Here is a 24,005-nt window from a genome sequence, read left to right on the forward strand (position 1 = left end):
GCACAGGTCAAGAGCCCCAAACCGGGTCTGTGGGGCACAATTCCCATTGGGGTCTTCCCCCGTCCATGGGGGGTGCCCAGCCCCCTAACCCAGGGCATGACACCGTGCGGGTCACCTGGGGCTGCCCCCATCCCTTGGGGCTGCCAGGGTTGGGGAACTGGGGTGTCTCAGGGGTGGCAGCCTGGCCAGGGGTGCCCCAGGGGTGCCCCAGGAGCACAAGGCTCCCTCACCCCTCTTCCCTTCCCTCTGGAGCTGCCAGAAGTGCTGGGAGTGCTGTCACATTCCAGGAAATGCTCACAGCCACATGCCCAGCCAGGAGGGATTGGGGTGGGCACAGGGAGGGGCTGTGGTGGCCCCGGGGAGCTCGGGGGTGCCGGGGTGGTGGCCCCTGGGGGCTCAGGGGTGCTGGGGTGTCTGGCTGGTGGCGCCGGTGCTGTTCCACTCTGTTCTGTTTCTCTCGCTCAGGTCTGCTGGCCATGGGCAACCTGATAAAGGTATTGGGCAAAGATTTAGAAAACTGTCCTCATTTTTTCCTGGATTTTGAAAGTAAGTCCCATGAGCAGGGCGGGCATGGGGAGGGCGCCAGGGCTGCCACCGCAGCTGCTGTCCCGAGGATGGGGACAGGCACAGTGCCCCCGAGCAGCCCCGTGTCCCCAGGTGCTTTGGGGCCCTGAAAAAGTCTCCAAAAAATGGGGCAGGGGACCGGGACCCAGGAGATGCCCCATCCCTCAGAGTGGGACAGATGTCCTGGCAGAGTGGTGGGATGCAGGATGCAGCAGGACCTGGCCCGGGACCACCTCAGGCACACACCCTGGGCTGTTAGCTGATGGCAGTGGTGGCCGTGTGGCATGTCCCGTGACAGGGACAGGGACAGCCTGCAGGCTGGGAAAGCAGGAGGGAGTGATCCGTGCCACCCGCACTGCTGGGAAGGTCAGTGTGGCGGCTGCAGCCTGCGCCGAGGGATGGGCAGCAGGGACCTGCCTCAGCTTCCCGTGGATCCGGGCTAACGGCCCGGAAAGGACAGCAGCTCTCGGCCCCCCAGGCTGGCACGGGGGGTGCAGGACACGGTGGCCTCGGTGGCAGGGTGCCAGGCCGGGCACAGCCCCAGGGCTCTCCTGGCTCCCGCTCCTGCCATTCCTCCCCGGGCACAGCTCAGAGCAGGAGTGAGGAGGGTGAAAAGAGCGCAGCGGCATCTGCCCGCCCCAGCCCTGGCCCCAGCTCCATCCCCAGCGGGGACGGGCCGGGCACAGCTCCCCGCACCACCTCTGACTCTGGCACCCCCCAAAATACCCAGAGCTGGGGTCGCACAGCCCCCCCCTCCCACGGCGAGGAACCTTCCTGCTGTTCCCGGCTCCTTTGAGGTGGCACAAACCTCTCCTGCCTCCAGCCCCCTCCACAGCCCCCCGGCACAGTTCTGGGGGCTCCCCAGGACCCCTCTGCACTAGAGTAGGGGTTTGGCTGTAGCCAAGGCTCCGGGCGCTTCAGGGACTTCCCGGCGGCTTCTCCTCCCTTCGCTCCTCCCTCTCCATCACCCCATCCGCCAGCGCTCATCACCATCGGGGGGGAAGAGGCTGCACCCGGGGCCGGGAGCGGCCGCGGGGTCACCCCCGGAGCCCCCCGAGCCCCCGGGGAGCAGCGGGGGGAGGACGGGGCTCCGGCCACCGCCGCTGCCCGCAGCCCAGCACCTCTTCCCCGGGGTCCACCTCACCATCATGCTTTTTTCCTCTTGTTTCTTCTCTTGCAGGTTTCACATGGGGAACCTTCTAAAAGTGTTGACTTATAACGAACTTGACCAAGGCCCTAATTTTTTCCTTGACTTTGAAAGTGAGATGGGATTTTTATTTTCCGTTTTTGTTTCGTACTTAATCCTGAGTTCCACATCCACACCATTTTGAGTTCTTTGTCCCCGTCGCCCATCGCATCGCGCCCATCCCAGACGTCCTCCCCCACCTTTGCCATCCGGGGGTGTCCCCGGGGAGGGGGGCCAGGCCCGTGGCCGGGGGCTGTCGCTCCTCACCTCTCCCCCGGGGCGCTTTGCGGCCTCTCGGGGCCGAGGGCAGCTCGGGGACCCCTCGCGGTGAGCAGGACCGCGGGCACAGGGCAGCCAGGACTCACCCCCACCCGCCCCCCGCTCCGCGGCTTGACTCGAGCCGGGGCAAGGAGAACGGACCAGGGGCACGATCCGGCCAGGAAGGGCTGCGGGCCGGCGGGGGAGCCGCGGCGTGGGGTGCTGGCACCCCGCTCTGGCTCTCTCCGCCCCGGGCCCCGCTCAGAGCCCTCCGGGTTTCTCTCCCCGGGGCGCTGCCCTGCAGATGCGCAGCCCACGGAGGCCGAGACGGCGGTGTGGAACCAGGTGAACGCCGTGCTGGAGGAGGCGCAGACCATCCTGGCCGAGCTGCAGTCCTACACGGGCGCCGGGCAGGAGATCCGAGAGGTGGGTGCAGCCCCGGCGCTCGCTGCCCGCGCACCCTCCGCGGCTTGGGGCAAGCGCCGGCGCTCTCCCCTGGCAGGCCATCCAAAACCCCGGGGACCTGCGGCTGCAGGAGCGCGCCTGGAGCGCCGTGTGCCCCCTGGTCGCCAAGCTGAAACGCTTCTACGAGTTCTCCCTGCGGCTGGGTGAGTGCCTGAGCTCCCCTGCATCCCTCCCGTGCATCCCGCATCCCCCCCTCCGGAGGCGGCGGGAGGCCTGGCCGTGGAGTGCGTGCTCAGCTCGGGATGCTGCGCTGTGCCTCAGTTTCCCCTCGGGGGGCGTGGAGGTGCAGAGGGGGACCGGGAGTGCTCTGTCCCCAGAGAACGCCCTGCGGAGCCTGCTGGAGGCTCTCACCAGCCCCCCCTACGCCCCGACCCAGCACCTGGAGCGGGAGCAAGCCCTGGCCAAGCAGTTCGCCGAGATCCTGCACTTCACCCTCAGCTTCGACGAGCTCAAGGTGCCACCCTGTGCGGGGGACAGCGAGGGGGGCCCCCACACGGGGACCCTGCCAGCCAGCAGAGCCCCTTCGGTCCCCTAACTGTGGTGTCCCCCCCTCAGATGACCAACCCTGCCATCCAGAACGACTTCAGCTACTACAGACGGACCATCAGCCGGAATCGCATCAACAACCTGCAGGTGGGAGGCCAGGGATGGGGGATGGCCCCCCAGGGGTTCACAGGGCTGGGAATGGCTTGGGGGGGGCTCAGCCAGCTGTGACCCCCATCACACCCCCCCCAGCTGGATGCAGAGAGCGAGGTGAACAACGAGATGGCCAACAGGATGTCCCTGTTCTACGCCGAGGCCACCCCCATGCTGAAAACCCTCAGCAATGCCACCACCAAGTTCGTTTCAGAGGTGAGGGGGGCTGGGGGGACCCTCGGGGCGGGCAGAAACCCCCTCCAGCCACCACACCCGGGGGAAAGAGCAGCTGGGACCTGTTGGGTTTCAGAACAAGACCCTCCCGATCGAGGACACGACCGACTGCCTGAGCACCATGGCCTGCGTGTGCAGGGTGATGCTGGAGACCCCGTGAGTGCCCCACTTTGGGGTTTGGGGGGGACATCTCGGCCCTGGGGTCCCTCTGCCACCCCTGCCAGGCTCAGGCAGCCTCTCTCCCGGCCCAGGGAGTACCGGAGCCGCTTCACCAACACCGAGACCCTGCTCTTCTGCATGAGGGTGATGGTCGGCGTCATCATCCTCTACGACCACGTCCACCCCGTGGGGGCCTTCGCCAAGACCTCCAAGATCGACGTGAGTGGTCTTGGGGTCACAGCTGGGGGGTCACAGCCATGCCACTGCAGCTGTGATCCCTGGGCTTGAGGTGGGGAGGGAGGGGGATCTCACAGCCCCTCTCTGTGCCCCCCTCAGATGAAAGGCTGCATTAAAGTCTTGAAAGACCAACCCTCAACCAGCACCGAGGGGCTCCTGAACGCTCTGAGGTGAGAGGGGGGCTTGGGGACACGGTGGGGAGGGGTGACAGCAGAGAGGGTGGGGGACTGTGACTGTGTCCCCTCCCCTCCAGGTACACCACTCGGCACCTCAACGACGACACCACGTCCAAACAGATCCGGGCCCTGCTGCAGTGAGCGGGGCCGGAGCCGCAGTCACCGTGTCACCGACGCCCATGACCATACAGCTCATTTTGTACAGAGGGAAAAGGGACAGCGAGGAACGCGCAGAAATGCTAAAAACAAATCGAAACGGGCCCGGGCCGGCCTCCCCTGCCACGGGCTCCTGCCCCTCCCCTTCCCAGCCCCAAATCAGCGCCCGCTCCTGGACACGAGGTGTGGGTGGCACCGTGGGGACACGGGGCCGGGGCCAGGCAGGAGAGAGCCGGGCAAGGGAAGCGCTGGTGGGGCTGGCAGCAGGGTGCCCGTGGCACGGGGGCACCTTGGGGAGGGGGCAGGGGGTGCCCCCGTCCCCATCCTGCTCCCCAAGTGGAGGAGGAGGGAGAGGATGAGGAGGAGGAGGAGGAGAAGGAAGAAGTATCCCTGTGGATCTGCACTGACTCTGGAGGAAACGGCTCAGTCTCACCTGGTAGATTTTTAATATGAGCAATTAAATCCACACTCACCTCTTCTTTTCTACATTTTTTTCTTTGGGTGTGAAATAAAATGACATTTAATCTGTTCGTGGCTGGAGCGGGGCCCTCTCTCTGTTGTGTCCCCTCTCTGTGACACCCTGCGGGACAAACGCCACCTCCCACAGTGACCAGGAGCGACAAGAGCCCGGGTGCCCCCCGAGCCAGCCCAGCCAGCCCCCTCCTTCCCCGGTGAGGCTGCAGACTGGGAGGACTGGGGCTGCCGCTGGAGACCGGTCCTGGCTGCCAGGGCCGCTGCCTTTGCCGGCAGATGGCCCTGTGACACCGCGACAAGCCAGCCCCGCTGGCCCCACCCGCGCCAAGCCAGCCCTGGGGACACCCACCCGTGCCAAGCCAGCCCTGGGGACACCCACCCGTGCCAAGCCAGCCCTGGGGACACCCACCCGGCCTCGCACCCGCAGCCCCCCGAGCTGGGGGAGACCCCCGCAGGGCAGGACCCCGTGCCAGCCCCTGGCTGGGGCTGTGTCACCCCCCGGGGGACCCCCAGGAGTGTCCTCAGGGTGGCTCAGATCGGTTCCCCTGGGGTTTGGTGTCCTGCCAGCCCGCTCCTTCCCGCCGCCTTTCCCGCCGGGCACACGGCAGCTACGGGCACCGTGTCCCCCCCCCTCTCCTGCCTGTCCGGAGGGTGACAGTGGACACCCCACGGGTGACACCACAGCCCCAGAGCCTCGTGCGGGGCAGCTCTGGCAGGCTCTGCCTCAGTTTCCCCGCTGCCCCCTGTGTGTGCTGGGGGCTCATGCTGTCCCCACGGCTCCCCGAGATGGAATTCCTCAGGGTGCCACCATGGGGACCCCAAACCTCCGTGGACCCCCTCCCCGGCCCCAGGGCTGCCCAGAGGGCACAGAGAGGGGGGGACAGCCCCCAGCCCTTCGGACAGCGGCACTTCCCGGGCCCGGTGCCAGGATCCTGCCGTGCCCGGCCGGGTTTGCCGCCAAACGCGCCGAACTCCCGCGCGGGGCGGGACGGGGACACGCTCTTGCACAAGCCCGGCCAACAGCTCCTTTTATTTTTAGGCTCTTGCAACATTTGGCTTTGCCACAGCCACCTGAAATGCTGCCAAGGCATCGGATGGGCCACAGGCTCCCCAGCGCCCTGCCCTGCTCCCGAGCAGCTCCACGCCCCAGCCGTGCCTCAGTTTCCCCGTGAGTTCCTTTGACCCACTGGCCCTGTGGCTGCCGAGCCCAAAGGGACCCCGAGGGCCCCGTTAAATCCCCCCGGTGCTCCTCAGCACGAGGATCCCACCTGGGAGCTGAGGACGGGGCCGGGACACGGCTCCGCGGTGCTGCAGCTGCTGCGTGTCTGCAGGAGCTGATGTCCCCAAGTGACACCGTCCCCCAGACCGTCCCCGGCCCGTCCCAGGAGTGTCCCTGCGGTGTGGGAACTGGGCTGGGAAGAGGCAGGACAGCGTCACCACGCGGGACTCTCCACCAGGAGTCAAGGGACAGCCGGATCCTTTAAAGCCAGCAGTGAGCGCGGGCACAGACACCAGCTGGTCACCGGTGCTGGGAGAGGTGGCAGCTGTGTCCCGGTGTCCCAGTGCCGGTGGGGTCCTGGCACAGAGCCCATAACGTCCCCCCTGAGGTGCTCCTTGCTTGTGAGGGGAGGGATGAGGCCAAATTTCGTGCCACATCCCAGCCCTGACTGTCCCCAAGGTGGCACCTTTCAGGGCAGAGCAGGTGGCACATGCCACCCCGGCAAAGGGCAGCACTGCATGGGTGAGACTTTTCCTGTGGGAGCATTTCAGACCCAAAACCGGGCGAGAAAAGGGAACCAAGGGATGTACAACACCCTGATCATCACAGAAACATCTGAGCTCAGACTCTGGGGACAGTGCCACCCCTGTGGGCAGCAATCAGGGCTGGAGCCATGGCAGGGGCTGCTGGAGGCAGCACACAGCGGGATGCAGATCAGGAGGTGCTGCCCGTGCACCTCGCGCTGCTGGACACGAGGATTTGAGTCCCCTGGACCCCTGGATCTGCCTCTGCCAGCAGCCTGGGGCAGGAGCACAGCAGCACCGTGTCAAAATGCCAGTGTGCAAGCGAGGGGACTGCCCCGGGGACGGGCAGTGCCACCGGGATGGTGCCCGGCCAGCAAGGACACGCAGCTCCCCCAGATCAGGCTGCCGGCTCCGTGCTCAGCCAGACCGGGGTGCCGAGGACTTTAATTGATGGCGAGCCAAGCCACGCCGGGGCTGTTTTCTAATCCCAGTGTAATTAATGACCTTATCTTTGGCCAAAGCCATTTAGATTAAGTGGCTGGTGTGATGGGCTCGGCGGCTCCGGCTGCACAGATGGAAGAGCCGCGTTTGTCTGGGGATTAGCGGAGGGCAGATGGAGCGAAGTGCCATTCCCCATCCCCAAACCTCCCGGCACTGACAGCAGCCTGAAACCTGAGACCACAACAACTTTCTCAGCGAGCCCTGCCTGGGACTGGCGAGCGATTCCTGCATTGTTTGTCCCTTCTGCAGGGCCCAGAGCAGCAGGAGCTGCTGCCAGCACCAGGAACTGGTGTGACCCAGCCAGGAGCTCCATCCCAGCCCCTGCCTGGAGACCTGCAGAGCGTACGAGGCACCGAGAGTGACCACCCTTGGAGGAATGCTGCCCTGGCTCTGCTCAAATAAACTGCTCCCAGTGGCAGCCCCCAGCTCCCCAAGGAAGAAAACCCACCTGTATCGTGGTGCTGACAGGATCAGGGCATGTGCCCTCCCTCCATTGCATGGACAAGGAAGTGTGGCACACCCTGCTCACCTAAACACCTGGGAACCAAGGGGGAAAAGGCCTGGGAGCCCCTGCCCCCCCTGCCAGCACAGCCCATCCCAAACAAGCTCCTGAAGAGAAGAGGCTGCTGTGGAAGGGGAATAACATGAATCCGTGGGGATAACAAAGTTCATATTAAACCGATTAAGGATATTTAATCCACCTCTAACAGTATGGACATCTGACTGCACTCGGGAGCCAGAGCAGATAATCCCAGCCCTCCTCCCCAGTGCTGCCCCAGTGATCCCAGCCTGGCCTGGGGAGATGACTCAACATCTCAGAGCTGTCTGTCACAAACCAGCTCAGCACATGGGGCTTCACTCCCAGCTCACACTTCAGGCTGGAAGGACACAATTCCATGCCACGACCTTGTGGCTGAGCCCACATCCACGGGTTGAGTCAGCACGGATGGCAAACAAGTCTGGGCTGGAGAAGAGGCTCAGCTGGCACTGCACAGACCCAGCAACACCGCAGTGCCCAGCATTCCAAAGCTGGTGCCCAGCTCTGCCCAGTGCCAAATTCCCAGCTTTTCCCTGCACAGGAGTTCCCACAGCCCGAGGCAGCCGCCCCACGGGGCACTACAGGAATAATTCCACGCTGAGGAACACAAACTGGAGGTTTAATCTAATCCCCACCAAAGCAGGAATCTCCAGAGCCCGCGCCGGCAAATCCACCCACGCAGCCCTTCCCTGGCAGGGTGAGCCCTGGCTCTTGCCACATGGCACAGCACAAGGCAAAACTTGTGCTCCACCAACCCTCAAACCCTCCTGGGTTTGAATTTGCCAGGAGAATCCCAAAGGCTGGCCTGGTTTCACCAGAGCAGCATTCCAGGCACAAATGGCACTCGCATCCTCCAGGAACAACAATGGGCCACCAACTGCCTGGCAGACACAGCACCAGGAATTTGCTGCTCAGTAGCTTTGGATTCAAATTCGGGGCTGGTTCCCAGTGCCAAACCACAGTGTAACCCCCCGGGAATTCTGCCTTAACTAGGACAGGCTCATCTGTTGCAAACTGGATGAGATCATTTCCAAGTTCCTGTTTAACAGGTGCCAGCTCCTCCTGCACCTGCTGTGTGCACAGGGCTCCCTGCCCCCACCACGCTGGGAACATCTGCTCAGCTCCCTCAGGAGCTGTGGAAAAGGTGACTGGGAGAAGGAACCAGATCTCCTGCCCTGTGCCCAGAGCAGGGAACCGGGGCCAGGTAGAATCAGAGAGCAAGGAAATCGCGCTTGTTAACAGGGAGGGGAACCCACAATAATCCTGTGACTTTATTTGCATGTAAAAGAACAAAAAAAAAATATCCTCTCCACAATAAAGGCAGGCAGAGCTCGCCCGGCTCCGGAGCTGCACCCCCGGCCAAGCTGGAGGAGTCGGGGTATTTCTGTCTCTGAGATCCACACAACCACATACCAGCAGCTCAGCCATTCCAAGGATGCAGCTCTGGCAGGAATTCACACTTTGCATGGGAGGAGGCTCCCAGCAGCCTTGCCCCGGGGCCCAGCCCGTTCCAGGCAGGGCTGGGGGAGCATGGGAACACGGCGGGATGAGGCCACATGAAGAGGATCCCATGCAGCCGACGGCCTTTGCCGTCACACACCTGCCTCACCCCAAAGAAAAAATGACTCAGCTCCCTGGTTCGAGGCTGCCAAGGACTAAGGAGCTTCCTCTCCGTGCAGGTGGATGCACAGCTGCTCCCTCCTGCAGGCCTAAGGCAAAGGCAGGCTGCCAGCCTCGTCCGAGGTCTCTGTGTCCCCACTGTCCCCCACGGTCCCTCTGGCATGGCCCGATGCCTCCAGCTTCCTCCTCTTCTTCAGGTGGTGCAGGTGGGATTTGGAACGTGTGTGAGCTGGAGGAAGAGGCAAACAGAGCCTTTAATCTGTGGAATTTGGAGGAGGAAACAGCCAAACCCCCCACACAGGGCAGAGCACCCTCCCTTCCCAGCACAAGTCGCTCCCGGAGAAAAGCAAATTCCCAAACTCTGCCCTGGCTGCTCCACTGGACACTTCCAGGACAAACTATCAGGGCTCAGAAGAGAACAAAGCTCCCAAACTTCCTCAGGAAGAAGTGAGAGAGGGAAAAATCCTGGCTCTGTCACTGCCAGCCTCTCCAGGGAAGAGGGAGGGTGTTTCCCAAGAGGTGGCACTTTGCAGGCTGCAGGTGAGGTTCTGCAGCTCCCTGCTCCCCATGGAGAGCTGCCAGGATCATTTGTAGGACTGGATCCCTGCACCACAGCACTGGGAAGATCCTGTGCATCCTACAGGGCAGCCAGGGAAAAGCCTGGAGCAGAATTAAACTTCTGAGTAACTGCAGGGCAGTGCCCCAGCCAGGAAAGCACTGCAGCAGGAGTCAGATGGGAACAGAGGGGTAATCCCAGGGATTCAGCTTGGAGCAGCAGGAGCTGCATTTCTCAGTGAAATCACATCCTTAAGGACAGCCAAACCTCCTTATCAGCGGTTTTATCTCAGGGGAGGCTTTGTCTGACCATCTTGGCGGGGTGGTTTTGCCTTTTCCAAGAGATCAGAGCAGCAATTAAAGCACAAACTTTTCAAGCAGGGCCTTAATTAAATGAGGGTATGTTCTCTGCTGAACCAAGGCCCTCAGGTGTTTTCCAGCCATTCTTTTTCTGCCAAAGGATGAAATCACATGCAAAGCTGCTGCTTTATCTCAATGCTGGAGGGTCACCCTCACCCTGAGATAAAGTCTCAATTTGTCCTGCTGCAATTTGTCACAAGCAACACCAAAGCTACAGTGGCTGAGGAAGCACCAATTGCTGCTGCTCTCTGGGGAGTTGTGCTCTTGAAGTCCATATAAATTGTAAAATCAGGTATAATTTGAAAATCCCCCAGAGCCAGCAGGGTGCTGGGAAGCAGTTCCCAAAACTCTCTGTCACCTGAGCTAAGAAAACAGACCAAAGTGCAGATCCACCCAGTTCCCACCACTGTTTTCACCTTCCTTTTTTCCATTTTGCAGGCACAAGTAACACCCAGGCTTTGGAGTATTTTTCTCCCACCATCTGTGGATCTGAGCCCAGTTTGGCTGAATAAGAGCTGGTCTTGGCTGAGGGAGGCACTGTCACCATCGACTGGTGTCTGGGGTGACATCCCTAAGGACATGGAGGGATTTAAGAGCTCCCACTCACAGAACTTTCTGGACCTTAAGGATGACAGAGGCCCTGAGAGTTTTCAGTTCTGGATGAACAGAGCTCCTTCAAAGCACCTCCTGAGCCAGCTGAGATTAGATAAATTAACAACTGCACTTAACTGATCTCACTGCAAGGAGCCTCCCCCAAAGAGCAGCTCCAGTCTTTGCTTTCAGCACTTCCCTGCCTCAGCCAGGAAAAAGCAACTCCTTCAAACCCAACAACCTGGGAAATTTATCTTTGGTTGTGTCTCATCTGCTTGTTTTGGCTGGGGCAGAGTTGATTTCCCTCACAGTAGCTGCTCTGGGGCAGTGTTTGGATTGGTGCTGAGCGCAGGGTTGATAACTCGGGGATGTTTTGTTGTTGCTGGGAGCTCTGGAACTGAGTCAAGGCCTTTTCTGCTCCTCACAGCAACACAGAGGGGGCTGGGGGTGCACAGGGGGTTGGAGGGGACACAGCTGGGAGAGCTGACCCCAGCTTACCCCAGGGACAGCCCAGGCCACACAGCTCACACTTCCTGGGGGGAAGGAAAGGGGGGGACAGGGGGATGATGGCATTTGTCTTCCCAAAGTCATGTCAGATGTGATGGAGCCCAGTTTTCCTGGGGATGGCTGAGCATCTGCCCAACCATGGCAAGCAGTGAATTAATTCCTTGTTTTGCTTTGTTTTGTCTATTAAACTTTAACTCAACCCACGATTTTTCTCACTTTTCCCCTTGCAATTCTCTCTCCCAGAGACAGAGAGTGGGGGAGTGGCTGTGGGGGGCTCAGATGCTGGGGTTAAACCATGACCCTGCACATCCTGTATTTGGGCAACACATGGAGATTTACCAGTTCCATTTCTGCAGCCAGTTTCTCCATGACTTTTTGTTTCTGGTTCTCAGCATGAGCTTCCCAGCACAGATAAATTCACTGACTTAATCTGATTCCAGCTGAGCTCTTTTAAAGTAAGGCTATGGAAAACAGAAAATCCCTTTCTATTACAGCTAGGAATAGTTTAAAAAGAAAAAAAAAACCCACACATAAGTAGGAAATATTAGAGCAAAACCAAACTATTAGAAACATTAAGAAATTTTCGTTTACACAACAGAATTTTAGAGCAGAGATATTTGCTCTGTGCTTTTTGAAGAAGCCTCCACAGTGTTCTGAAGGACCAGGAGCCCTGACTAAACACAGCAGCTCTGAGCTTGATGCCACATCCAGATCCCTGGTGTGATGCTGTCTGTGTTTTCTGGGTGCTGGGCAGGGGGGGAAGCCCAGGGAAGGAGGGAATCCTGCCAGATGGTTCCTGTGGCACAGCTCCTGCAAACAATCCTTGAGAGGCCAGGATCGTGAGCTGGGGGTTATCTGGCCACAGGGCAGCTGCTCCACCACCCCACAGCAGCTCAGCCCTCCCAGGTGCCCTCCTGTGCCCAGTGTGGGCCCTACCTGCCCACTCCCTGTCCCCGATGATGAGTCGGGCGCAGAGCTCACACACGCGATGGCTCCGCTTGTTCTCCTCGTCCTGCTCCATCCTCAGGGGCTCTGCCGGGGGCTCACGGCCCTGCAGATTAAATAATGCCTCAAAGTGGGCTCTGCCACCAAAATCTGCCTGTGTTCACTTTCATAGAGGTTGGGATGGGAGTCTGCCAGACTCAGATACAGGCTGGCAAGGCAGACGGCAGAGTTTTACCAAGTGCAGCACCGGGCTTTGGGGAAAACGTTCAGCTGAGACAACAAATGTACTGCTGCAGGGAAATGCCAAGGTTGGGCCTGTGAACAGCCAGCCCTGCTCCAGGGACAGACTGTGTGCCAAGTGAGGGCACACAGAGAGGTGGGTCAGTCAGGGGAAGCCCAGCTCTCCAGTACCTGGATGAAGCTCTCCACGATCTCCAGGGCAGGTTTCAGCACATCCTCCTCCCACCGCTGCAGATCAGACACCTCCAAGCCATAAACTGGGGGCACGTTGGGCCCAGGACCTGCAGAAACACCACAAGGGTGGTCAGCACCAGAAACCCTCAGCACCCCCTCCCAGAACCCTGGGGGAGCAGAGGGATCTGCTCTTCCCTATCAGCATTCAGAAGACAACAGCACCAGGCTCTCCAGAGCCAAAATTCCCTCCTGCAAGCAGCAGGAACACCTCAGGACTCAGGGAAGCATCTTCACAGCTGGCTGCCCTTGGGAGAGTGTTCTGGAATCTGAGCATGCCAACAGCCCATCACAACAACAAGCACCTCAGCCCAGCCCTGGTGCACAGGAGGCTGGGAGGATGAAAGAGCTGGATCCAGGCACAAAGCCACCACACCAGGCTTACAAGGAGATGCAGGCATGGAGCCTGGATGAGGGATCTGAGCCTGCAGATTCCCACTCAGAGCTGGAACTGATTATGCAGGGGCTGATGCTCCTGGCTCCTGGCAGGAGATGCTTTACTAATGACAAGGGACAGGTTCACAGCCACCCCTTTGGTCTGCCCTGGCCCAATGCCAGGACACAGGGCACTTGCTGCAGCCAGGACAGGGTGAAACAGCTGCCAGCAGGGAGCACCTGCTCCCTGGGTGACCTGGCTGCTCTCCATGGCTCACCTGCCCTCCACGGGCACCTGGCTGTCCCTGCCTGGACAAAGCCATCAAAGGCTCCACGTGCCAGTCCCCAGCAGGTGCTGCCTTTATTGCTGTGCCCACAAACAAGCCCCTGACAGGCCCATCTGAAGCACACCTGCCACCAGAAAGGTAAGCTGAGCCACCCAGCACAGGGCTCTGCCAAAACTCCTGCGCCTCCTTCAAAGTCCATCTTTTTCTGACTCGAGTTTCTCCTTGCCTTCTCTTTATTTATTTTTATTATTATTATTTATTTTATTGTTGTTTTGCCCCTACTGAGCACCTTTCAACAAGTGCCCGGCTCCCAGCTGCTGCTGCTGGCCCTGCTCCAAGGCTGGGGCTGGGATGGGGAAGTCCTGCTGGCTCCCTGCCACTGCACAGAGCACGGCCTGGGCTGGGAGCAGCCACGGGGCTGCTGCTCCTAATCTGGAGGGCAGCTGTCAAATGGGCTTTGCTCCCTGCCAGCAGCATGTGTGGGTGCGTGGGGACCCCCTCCCTGAGCCCCTCAGGAGCATTTGGCAGGATAAGCTGCAGGGATGTTGTGACCATCATCATCATCATCATCATCTAACAGTGCTTGACACGGGGCTGAGCCTCTGCTTGGGATTTATCCCTCCTGATGGCTGGGAGGAGATAGGGTACAGGGTACAGGAGGAAGAGCTGGCTCTTGAGTGTCTGGGATGAGAAGCTGTGGGCAGGACACTTCTCAGGAGGGGCAGGCGATCCACTCTGCAACCCAAACCAGCGAGAAGGAACTGGGGGAGGCAGAGCCTCGTGGGTGGATGGGGACCCTGGGTGGCTCCTGGAGGGTCTGGCTGGGAGCAGACCCCCAAACACAGGCTGCCCCAAAGCAGCAGAGTCCCCTGTGGAGCTGCAGTGGGGCATGAGGAGAGGTGGGAGCAGAGGACTCACGTTTCAGGAAGCGGTTCCGGACCCATTTGTTCTGCCTCCGGGCGTATCTCTTGGTCACCTGCTTCAGGGCCTGGATCCCTTTGGAACAGGAGAAAAAACCCCCAAGGGTCAGTGAGAAGAGGCTGCCAGCTCCAGGGGAGGGAAATCACACCAGAAAGTAGTTTGTGTTGGGTGGCACCATGAGAATTATTTTTACTGTCAGTCTGGGGGTCTGTGCCTGCACTGAGAAGGGGCTGGACAAGGTACCCCAAATGTCCCTGAGTAAAGAGAGGGTGCAAAGAGCCCAAACCCTCCACCCTGAAGATTTCAGCAGGTAGGACAACCTGTTCAAGTGCTGCACTGCTCTCATAATGCCCAATTCTCTGCACAAATGGAGCCCAGGACTGCTCATCCCACCCAGCAGAGGATGATTTAACACTTTACAACTGCTCAATATTTAGTACCGGGCTTATCAAATCCCTCCTCATCATCTCCTGAGCAGACACAACAAGTTCCTTCTGCATCAGACTTGTTTTCAAGCCTTTTATCATTTCTGTGGTTTCTTCAGTCTCTCCTTCCACACTGAACCCTCCTGGGCACAGATGGACTTGGCCTGGGCCCTCCCTGTGTGGAGAGCAGCTCCCCTCCAACAATCAGCCCAGACATTCCAGAATAACACACCACCAAAGGGTGCATCCCTGCTGACTGATCCCCACATTCCTCATCACCACAGAGCTGCTGACATGCTGAGTTCTGCTTCATTCCTCTTTTCCAGCCCTGCTCTCCACAGCATTCACACCCCAGCTGGGATTCAACACCCAAGTGGACCTGCTCCAGCTCTCAAGTCCCCTGTACCCTGTGCACCCTGCAAGGAGGCCTGAGGGGAGGGAGGGCTTGCCCTGGGTGTGCTTAGAGATGCTCTCCAGTCACTGGAGAACGAGTCCCTGCCCCTCTGGGCTGCCAGAAGTGGGAAATGCAGAGAGAAAGGTGCAGCTGGGGCTGTGACCTTGGTTTAGAGCACCTTGTGGTGTCACCTGGAGCTCTGTGGGGCACACAGGGGGCTCCCCCCACCTTTCTCCAACAGCAGGGCACTGGTCTCGGGTGAGCAATTCCCTTCACTGACGAGGTACTCGTGGAATTCCTTGAAGCCAATGGACTGGAAGATGCCGTGCTGGTAATCCTGCCTGGAGAACCAAAGGCAGGGGTCACCGTGGGAGACCTCCAGAGGGAGGAGCAGAGAGGATCTGGCTGCTCACCCACCGGTTCTCCGCCACCTTCTCTCGGTTGTAGCGGCGGTGGAAGTCCCGCAGCTCCTCCAGCAGCCCTGCAGCCACCATGTCATCCACCCTCTTCTCCAGCCGTGCATCCAGAGCTGCAGGAGGACAGCAGGACACGCTGAGCCGTGGGGAGCCCTGTCCTGGGGGCTGCACAGCCTGCCAGGACAGGAGTCAGCACTGCCAGGCTGCTGCTCGACCTGAGGAAGGCAGAGCCTGGCAGTTCTCTGTCACACCCACTGATGCCAAGGAATTGCTGCCTTCTCCAGGGAGGAGGCTGGGGCAGGAGCAGGGAGTCAGCCCTTCCTCAGCCAGCCAGGAGCCTGCTCTCACCTGCCTGGTCTGCATGGAGCCACAAGATGCAGGAATGTGGGTATTTCAGGGGCCCACCTAAGGGCCCCCCACCTTCCTCCTCCTGCTGCTGGTGCAGGATTTCACTGTGGGGGATCCCTGTCTCTTCAAACACTTGGAGGCTCCTGGAAGCACAGACACACAGAGCTCAGAGGCTGGGTGAGAATGAGCGTTCCCATTCCCCCAGCAGCCCCGGGGGCTCCAGCAGAGGGAACCGCAGACACTCGCCGAGATCCAACCCTCTCATGTGGGGGCAGGGCAGGCCCCAGCCCCGTCCCGTGCCCGGCATCCACGCACACCCAGGTCCTGGGGGTGCAGCGCTGGCACCCGAGGAGCCCAGAGCACAGCCACCCACTCCTGCCTGGCACAGGGACAAGTCCTGCAGGGGACAGGGATCTGGCTCCAGCCCTGCCCTTTCCAGCCAGGCAGGGCTGCAGGGAAGGCACCAGCGCTGAGATGCTGCTGTGGAGCTGTACCCGGCCCAGGCAGGGAGGGAGGGAGCTGGAGGAGCTGTGCTGGTGCCCCACCCTCCATCCCCCTGCACCGTGCGAATGGGGTGGGCGGTGTTCTGCTCCCCGGGGCCAGGGCTCGGCTGGGACGGAGCAGCAAGCCTGGTCTTGCTGCCGTGCTGTTCCCACAGAGCTCAGCTATGTTACTCAGCCAGCAGGGCAGCTTGCTCTTTAAATAGCTCCAGACAAACCCTCTGCTGCTGGGGCACGGAGAGGGAGCAGCCCCAGAGCACAGCCCAGCACCCCAGGGGCACCTTAGGCTGGGGCTGCGTGGCCAAAGGGCTCAGATCCCAGAGAATCCCCAGCACCGGCTAAGAACCCAGGAGCACCCACCTGGGGTGGGAATGCTCATCCTGCCGTGCTCCCAGGCACACAATTCCCTTGGGAAGGGGTGCTGGGCCCTGGCACCTCCTGCCCCGGGCACGCCAGGCTCACCTGGCCACCTTGCGCTTGTCGTGGGGGTGCAGCTTGGCCGCCATCTCCGGGTCCACCTGGCTCAGGCGCCGATGGAGCTCAGCGCTGTCCAGCTGCTCCAGCTCCACTTTCCTGTCACTGTCCGGCCTGGGGGCACTGCTGGGCTTCTCCTGTGGGGCACAGGACAGCCCTGAACCAAACCCTGTGCAAGTAACATGATCCCCCAGAGCCATGGGGTGAAGGAGGGGTTTTAGGTTCTCCTTGTCCCTCTCCAGCACCGTGGCAAATTGCAGGAAGTCTGCCCTAAACATGGGATTCATCCTTTCCCAAAGGAATTCACAGCCCCCCCACGGTACCTTGGTGTTGATAAGGACCTTCCAGAGCAGGGACTCGATGTAGTAGTTGGTTCCTCCCACAACTATGGGGATCTTGTCCCGGGCAAAGATATCTTCAATGTGCCAGAGTCAAGGAGCATAAGCAGAGATGCAGAGCAGGGGGAGAAGGCTGTGGGAGCAGCAGTCTGGGGCTCAGATCCCACTCTCCCAGCCTCAGAGAGCCAGTAAGGCTGCAGGACAGGGTTAGAGGTGTCCCTCATCTCTCATTACTCTCTGTCACCTCTGCCAGCCACAACCAAAACTCAGGGACACCCCGGGACTGCCAGGGAGGGCAACACTCAGCACAGATCTTCCCTGGGCTGTCCTGAGGGTTAGCTGGGTAAAAGAAGCCCCAAGCCCCTGTCACCACCAGAATCCTCTGGAAAAATAGAGTCAGTTGGGATGTGGAGAGCCCAAACCTTGATCCCTCTGGCCATGGAGGGGGGAAGCCCATTCCTGCTCAGCCAGGCAGGCTGCAGCATGACAGGATATCAGAGGCACGGCTTTGTCCCTGAAATCCACCACGGTGTAGTTGGAGACAAGGGGATCCACAAAGCTGATCATGTGGTGTCTGCAGAGACGCTGCTCCTGGGGGGAAACCTTGTTGGTGATGATGTCCAAGCCCTTGTACACCTGGGGAAGAGAAGAGCCTGTCCTTCACCTCTGCGTCCTGTGAGACCTGCACTGACCACTTCCCCCTGTCCCAGTCACCCCTCCCAGCCCCTGCTGGGGCAGCACAGGCAGGGCACAGGCAGGGCACAGCAGGGGCACGTGCCACGTTCAGGCAGGGCAGCAGGAACCCTGCCAACACCTGCTCCTGCCAGGGCCAAGCTGCCTCTCTCTGCTGTTTGTTCCTGCCCACGGGAGATGAACCGTGGAGTCCAACCGCTCGTGACTGCTTTCCTGCTTTGATACAACCCTGTAATTAGGGGTGGGAGGGCTGATTGAGCTCTTGGACAGTGCAGCCAGAGCCTTGGTAGTGTCACCAGCCCGGCACAGAGCTCCAAAATTAGGGCCTCCAAGCTGCCACCCCCTCATCTGCTGCTGCAGCTACAAGCTCAGGTGTGCTGTCCTCCAAGCACAGATCCTTGTGGGGACAAGGATCACTGCTTCCTGCAACACAGAGCAGATTCCAGGCAGGAGAAGTGAGGACAGCTCTTCACCCTGCTTCCCATGCAAGCACAACCCTCCTCAGCACGGGGAGCTGGCAGCTCACAGTGGGGCATATAAAGCCTCTCTGTCCAGCCCAGCTCTGTGCTGTGCCCAGGACTGAGCAGGAGGTGGCAAAGGAGGTGCTTTGGAAGGATGTGTTTAGTTCTCAGAGCCTTCCTGCTTAAGAGAAGTCTCCCAGCATGGATAAACCGGGATGATGAGGAAAAGGACTGGAAATGGCTGTACTCATTTCCTCCTCCATCCCACCCTAGCCAGACTACAAGAAATAAATTTCCCCTTAATCCCCTCTGAGAAGCTGCCAAGCCTCCTGCTGCAGTACGGCCTCCACCCACTGCTCCCCTGGTCCCAGACGGGAGGACAAGGTGACACAGAGGTGACCCACAGGCACCAGGCACAGAGGGATGAGGTTAGTGGAGCAGGGAAGCCCAAGCCCTGCCTGGAGCAGTCATGTGAGCTGCTGGAGCTGCCGGGGCAGCTGAACCAGCTCTGCTCCCACCTTGCTCAACTGCAGCCCTGGGAGAGCCAGGGCTGGCTCCTGCTCCCATCCCAAAAGGCTCACCCGGGGGGCAGGAAGCGAGGGGGAGAGGGAGGCCAACCAAAGCCTGCAGAAAGGCAGCTGCCCCAGGGGATGGTGAGCAGGCAGGACGGGCCCACAGGCAGCTCTGCCAACGTGCCCCGTGGCTGCGGGCAGCTTATTGATCCCTGGGCTGGCAGCTCCATTCAACACGGGGCTCCAGCCGGCACAGAAAGGCTTTGAATTCAGTCAGCTTTGGCTCCCTGCCCGCTCTCCCCATTTCCAACCCTCCAGCTCCTCCAATTCCCACTGCCTGCCTGAAATCCCAGTGAGCACAGAGAGCTGACAGGCTGCTCAGAGTCAGCCGGCAGCTCCCAGTGCCCTGCACGGGCACATCCAGGATACACAGCTCGGGCTGCTAGCCCCGGCTTCTCCTGGAGATTAAACACCGGCTTCTCCTGGAGATTAAACACCGGGAGCCTCCCGGAGTATCTGGCAACAAGGGGAGGAATGCGGTGTCAGTGTGTGGGCTGGGAGGAAACAAAGGCAGCCTTTTACACACAGGCAGTAAGCCCCGAGAAGGTTTCCACCAGCTGGCTGTCGGCAGGGCCTCGCACCGAGACGTCCTCCTGACACTCATTTCTATTTTCAGCCAGCGGCTCAGATAAGCCTTTGTTGCTTTCTAAGGCCCCAAAACAGATTAGCAGCAGCCTGGAGCAGCCGGGCTCTGAGACACGGAGCACAAGGCAGCACTAAAGATGCTTAGCCTTGACGGCGTCCTCCCACCTCAGCGCTGAGCCCCCGCGCTGGGCTGGAAGGTCAGCGCTGCCCCTGTGGAAAAGGTGGGGAAACTGAGGCAGGACACACAAAGACCCACCATTTCTAGGATCTGCAGGCCTGGGAAGGGCAGGTTCTCCCAAATCTTTGTTCTGCCATTAGTTCTGTGCATCATTCCAAACACCATCCTCACTCTGAGTGTAAGGAGTGTAGGAGGTGACATGACAGACCCCAAACACATCCAGGCCATCTGTGGCCAGGAAAACATCAGGATTTCCCAGGGGCCATGCTGGAGAGGACCCAAACCAAGAGAGGGTGCAAGGAGAGCACAACTGACTCCCTGCCCTGATCCCTGCAAAGGCTCTGGAGATGTCCTGAGTGTCCTCCATGCACTGACTGGCAAGTGTGTGCTACAGCAACTGCATCACCACTCCCAAGGGACAAACCCAGAAGGGACAATGGGATCCAGAAAGGCCACTGGGATCCAGAAAGGACAGTGGGATCATGAGTGGATGGGGCCCTCCTCAAGCTGGCACAGGGATCCCTGCATGTTCATTGACAGGAATGAAGAAACAAAACTGGCTTCACCCTGCCTGGCTCTCCAAGGAATTATTTACTCCTCAACCAAACTCACTGGGATGACAAACAGCAACAGAAAGGACAAAAAGAAAGATTAAGAGGCCAGCAGATTAACCAGAGCTCCTGAGCTGCAAGCAGGCAGCAGTTAAGTCTGTAATTTGAGCCCAGCGACTCAGAGCCATGACGAAAACATCCTGGAGATGGATAGAGGGGTGCCTGTGTGTGGGAACAGGTGGGCTCGGGGCTCCCCAGCCCCTTCCCCAGCCTGGCTCCCGCTCCAGCAGCTGCCCAAAACACTGCCAGCATTTGTCAGCGCTGCTCGGAGCCCAGCAATGAATGCACAGAGGGGGCTGAGGGCGACACGGTCGCTGGCAGCTGTCAATCCCCAACCAGCAATGGGATTTCCAAACCCCGGCGAGTCTCCCGCGAGGGCAGCAGAGCCAGCCCTGCGTGGCAGGGGGACAGGGCACGGGGAACAAAGGCAGAGAGAAAGGAGCCCCGGCTGGGGGGCACCGGGGGCCGTGCCGGGGGCTGCCCCGCCTCGGCAGCACGCTGCATTACGGGATAAAGCAGCCGAGCTGCCGGGCCCTGGCTCCACAGTCACGCTAGAATGAGATTAAAAGGAAAGCAGGACAAGAGCCACTGGAGCCTGGATGCCTTCGGGCGCCTGCAGCAGGATCCTCCCCGCACTGCCCGCATTCCCATGGTGGGGGCTGAAAGGAGCAGGGCACAGAAGGCACGCTCCAAAACATCCAGCAGCGGGGATTCGGCTCCTAAACACCCACCAGCAGGGATTCAGCTCCCAAACACCCACCAGCAGGGATTCAGCTCCCAAACACCCACCAGCAGGGACTCACGGCGTGCATGGAGGCTCCAAACACGCCTGCAGAGCTCGGGGTGCAGCAGCCAAGCCAGCAGCTGCTACCCCGATATTAAAGATGGGCAAAGCTCCTGCTCTTTATGTTTTGCCCTCTCAGGATTTCAGTTCAGCTCAGGCCTCGCTCTTTCCCCAAGAGCTTAAGGGAAATATTCCATGAAATTACTTTCTGATTGCTTGCCCCAAATTCAGGAGAGTGAGGTTTTAAATTTAGCTCAGTGGGACACAAAGAGTGGCCAGGAAACAGGGAGGTGGGCACAGGACAGTGGGAGTTGATCTCTGAGCAGCACAAAGGGTGTTGCTGGCAGGAAACACCTTTCCATGTAGAATAATAAACACATTTAACACTAAACTTGATGGAAAGTTCACGCCCTATAGGAAGTGAACAGTGAAAGTGTGGATGAGTAAGGAAAATATTTTGCTAAACAACAGCAAAATTGTTATTCTTGTGGTGGCTCAAATGTCCATCCTGTGACAAAGCTCTTGTAGCTGAACAAAATTAAGAGCAAAAAATGAATTTTGGTTCCTTGATGTTGACTTATCCCAACGACACAACCGATAGATTCCACTCTGCTGCTTGCAGTGAGAAATGAGACCACAAGACACTGTCACTGGCAAGTAAAAAGTATAATTTTTAACACACTTCCCCAAATCTCTTGGTGTCCCTTTGCTGATGACAGAGGACACTGCCTGTGTGTTGCTCACTCCCGAGTTACTCCAGCTGCTGCCTCCCCTTACTCAACCCATCACACCTCTCCGCACCTTCTGGTGGGTTAAAATTAAAACACCTTCGCTCTGGTTTCATTCCAAACGGTGAATTTATTGGGGATGGGGGGGCTTAAACAAACACTTTGAACAAACTGCACAGTTTTGGTTGTGTTCAGAGCCCACAGGGCAGGGAGGGGACACAGAGGCACTGTCACACGAAGCAAACTTCCAGTGGGATGGACACTGGGCCTGGGGAACTGGGGACAGGACAGGGGCACCGGGGACAGGACTGGGATACAGGGACAGGGACACTGGGGGCAGGAGAGGGATACAAGGACAGGGACCCTGGAGCTGGCACAGGGGCAGCAGGATGGCTTCCAGGGCCGGGACAGGGACACCGGGGACAGGACAGGGACACCAGGAGCTCATTTAACGAGCAGCCTCCATCCCGTGGGCCCTCCCCTACACGCACCCGCACACGGGGCCCGGGCAAACCGGAGGGAACCTGCCCGGAGTCTCCGGGGCTGAGCTTTTCCGGGCCCCGACCGGGCCCTGCTGCCCCTCCAGGCCCAGCTCGGACTTCCCCCGGTACAGCCCAGGAGGCCCCGGTACAGGCCAGACCCCCCCCCCCCCGCCGGTACAGGCCGGACCTCCCCCGGTGCAGCTCAGAGCCCTCCCGGTGCAGCCCAGGCCGCCCCCGGTGGAGGCCGAGCCCCTCCCAGCGCCCGGCCCAGGCCCCGCCGGGGCTCCGGGCGCGGCTCCTCCCGGCCCAGGCCCGGCCGCGGCCTCCCCGGTGCCCGGCGCCGGCCGTACCTGCATGGAGTCGGCGCTGACGATCTCCCCGCCGAGGCGCAGCCCGAGCTGCAGCGCCAGCGCCGATTTCCCGGTGCCGGTGGCGCCCAGGATCACCACGAGCGGCCGCGGCGGCCGCGGGGCCCGGCCCAGGCAGAGCGCGGCCGCCGCCGCCATGGCCCGGCCGGGGACGGGCGGGCGGGACGGGGGCGGGCCGGGGCCGGGGCCGGGGCCGCCCGCGGGGAGGACGGGGCCGGGCCCCGAGCTCCGTGCGCCCCTGCCCGCCGGGTCTCCCCTCCCCAGCCCCCTCCGTGCCCCTCTGTCCCCCCCCTCGGTGCCCCGGGTCCCCACATCCAGCCCGGTTCCCTCCCGGTGTCCCGGGTGCCCAAACCCATCCCCAGTCCCGCGGGCCCTTTTCGGGTCCCCCGTTACCCCCCCAAGCCCCTCACGCCGTTATCCACGCGTGGGGCTCTGCCCCGGGTCCCTTTTTCAGGAGCGGGTGGGTAGGATGCTGTTGCCGTAGCAACGGGGCAAAGCGATGGGGAGCGGGGCTGTTGCCATAGCAACGGGGCAGAGTAGGATGATGCGCGGGGGCTGCTGCCATGGCAACGGAGAGGAGCGTGTTGCCGTGGCGACCGCAGCTTCCACGGAGGCTCGTCCTTCCCATCGCCACGGCAACAGGAGGAGATGGGGAGCGGGCCGCTGTCCCCGTGGCAACAGAGGGGAGGGAAGAGGGGAGGCCGTTGCCATGGCACCTCCGCGGTGCTGCTCTCCCTGGCAACACACATCCCTCGCCATGGCAACAGGGAGAGGGAGGCTGCGGGGCAGGGGGGTGCGGGCAGCCGGCCCCCCTCGGCAGGGAAGGGATTATCACCGCCTCGGGAAACTGTCCTAAAAATTTGCCAGCCCAGGCGTGAAGGCGGCATCGTGCCCACAACACCCCCGGGCCAGCGTAGGGACGGGAGGGAAGGGATGTGGTGGGCAAGCAGAAGCGGTTTGGGGGGTACAGCAAAGAGCAGGGTGTTAGCAGGGCAGTGTGCATTAAAAAATAACTAATTCGGGCCCTGGCAGCACCGACTTGTGATGATTGCAGCTGACACTCACAAATTGCAGTGCTGAACAAGCAAGAAGGGAAGCCCTGTGTGCTTATTTTCTTCACTTCACAGCCCTGTCAGTCTCCTTCCCTCATCCTGACCGTGACAATATGAGAGGAGACACGTGCTCCAGTAACCAGGGAAGTTTCAGGTAGATGCATACGAATGCAGGCTTCAGGCAGGGGAACTCAAAGGTGTTTACAAACTGCAACTCAGTTCTTCAGTTTGGTTTGGGCTTTGGGGACATCTCCCGCTGGTGACGGTCTCAGCTCAGGCTGTGGACCTGCTCATCACTTCCAAGAAAGATAATCAATGATTTAAACTTCCTCTGTACCTTCAGCACAAAAAGAAATTTCCGGAGGGTCACCTTGAGCTGAGGAGAGACTGCGAGCGCGTCACAAAACCACAACAAAAAAAACTGTTTGAGGGGCTGGCACATCTGGGCTGTGTCTCCTGCGCATGGGCGAGGTGTCAGATTTAGGTCACCCCGCTCCCTGGTTAAGCTGTGGGTCACGGGAGCACCTTTTAATGCAGCTCTGAAAGCCTGTGACACCGTGTGATGCAACACAGAGTGTGAAACGCTGCTGGAAACGAAGGGGATGGGTGTTCAAGGGCTTCTGTGTGGCACCATTGC

The 24,005-nt window shown here is 60.3% G+C and overlaps 2 protein-coding genes across 5 annotated transcripts; one reads left to right on the top strand and one right to left on the bottom strand.

Annotated features, from left to right (window-relative positions):
• Window positions 1-439: 439 nt before the first annotated feature.
• On the top strand, window positions 440-4,056 carry LOC311163766 (CYFIP-related Rac1 interactor A-like; the record flags this gene model as incomplete). Of its 3 annotated transcripts, XM_084222864.1 has the most annotated exons (11): window positions 440-546; window positions 1,745-1,824; window positions 2,313-2,434; window positions 2,511-2,616; window positions 2,791-2,927; window positions 3,029-3,106; window positions 3,209-3,325; window positions 3,420-3,499; window positions 3,595-3,721; window positions 3,839-3,909; window positions 3,993-4,056. In XM_084222864.1, the coding sequence occupies 10 exons, from the start codon at window positions 1,752-1,754 to the stop codon at window positions 4,054-4,056; spliced, it is 975 nt and encodes a 324-aa protein (XP_084078990.1). The 3 variants fall into 3 exon arrangements, with proteins under 3 accessions (XP_084078990.1, XP_084078989.1, XP_084078988.1); XM_084222863.1 differs by lacking the exon at window positions 1,745-1,824 and having other exon boundaries at window positions 477-546; XM_084222862.1 differs by lacking the exon at window positions 440-546 and having other exon boundaries at window positions 1,713-1,824.
• A 4,524-nt stretch (window positions 4,057-8,580) lies between these two features.
• Window positions 8,581-22,472, bottom strand: TRIT1 (tRNA isopentenyltransferase 1). 2 transcript variants are annotated; one of them, XM_084222690.1, is made up of 11 exons: window positions 22,299-22,472; window positions 17,348-17,490; window positions 16,840-16,936; window positions 16,505-16,653; window positions 15,543-15,685; window positions 15,196-15,307; window positions 15,007-15,119; window positions 13,957-14,034; window positions 12,317-12,426; window positions 11,897-12,011; window positions 8,581-9,176 (listed from the first exon to the last, which is right to left on the bottom strand). In XM_084222690.1, the coding sequence occupies exons 1-11, from the start codon at window positions 22,452-22,454 to the stop codon at window positions 9,037-9,039; spliced, it is 1,356 nt and encodes a 451-aa protein (XP_084078816.1). In that variant the 5' UTR covers window positions 22,455-22,472; the 3' UTR covers window positions 8,581-9,036. The 2 variants fall into 2 exon arrangements, with proteins under 2 accessions (XP_084078816.1, XP_084078817.1); XM_084222691.1 differs by having other exon boundaries at window positions 16,840-16,931; window positions 17,343-17,490.
• Between the last annotated feature and the right edge of the window lie 1,533 nt (window positions 22,473-24,005).

Source organism: Fringilla coelebs (genome assembly GCF_963513975.1).
Source record: "Fringilla coelebs genome assembly, chromosome: 28".
In the NCBI taxonomy this organism is placed as follows: Eukaryota; Metazoa; Chordata; class Aves; order Passeriformes; family Fringillidae; genus Fringilla; species Fringilla coelebs.

Bases quoted from the DNA above. Each gene is read 5' to 3' on its own strand.
- TRIT1 (XM_084222690.1), bottom strand. From the start codon at position 22,454: ATGGCGGCGGCGGCCGCGCTCTGCCTGGGCCGGGCCCCGCGGCCGCCG. The intron at 17,491-22,298 runs GTACGGCCGGCG...TCTCTTCCCCAG, and splicing joins TCAGCGCCGACTCCATGCAG to GTGTACAAGGGCTTGGACAT. The intron at 14,035-15,006 runs GTGGGGGGAGCC...CCTGTTCCAAAG, and splicing joins TGCCCTGCTGTTGGAGAAAG to GGATCCAGGCCCTGAAGCAG.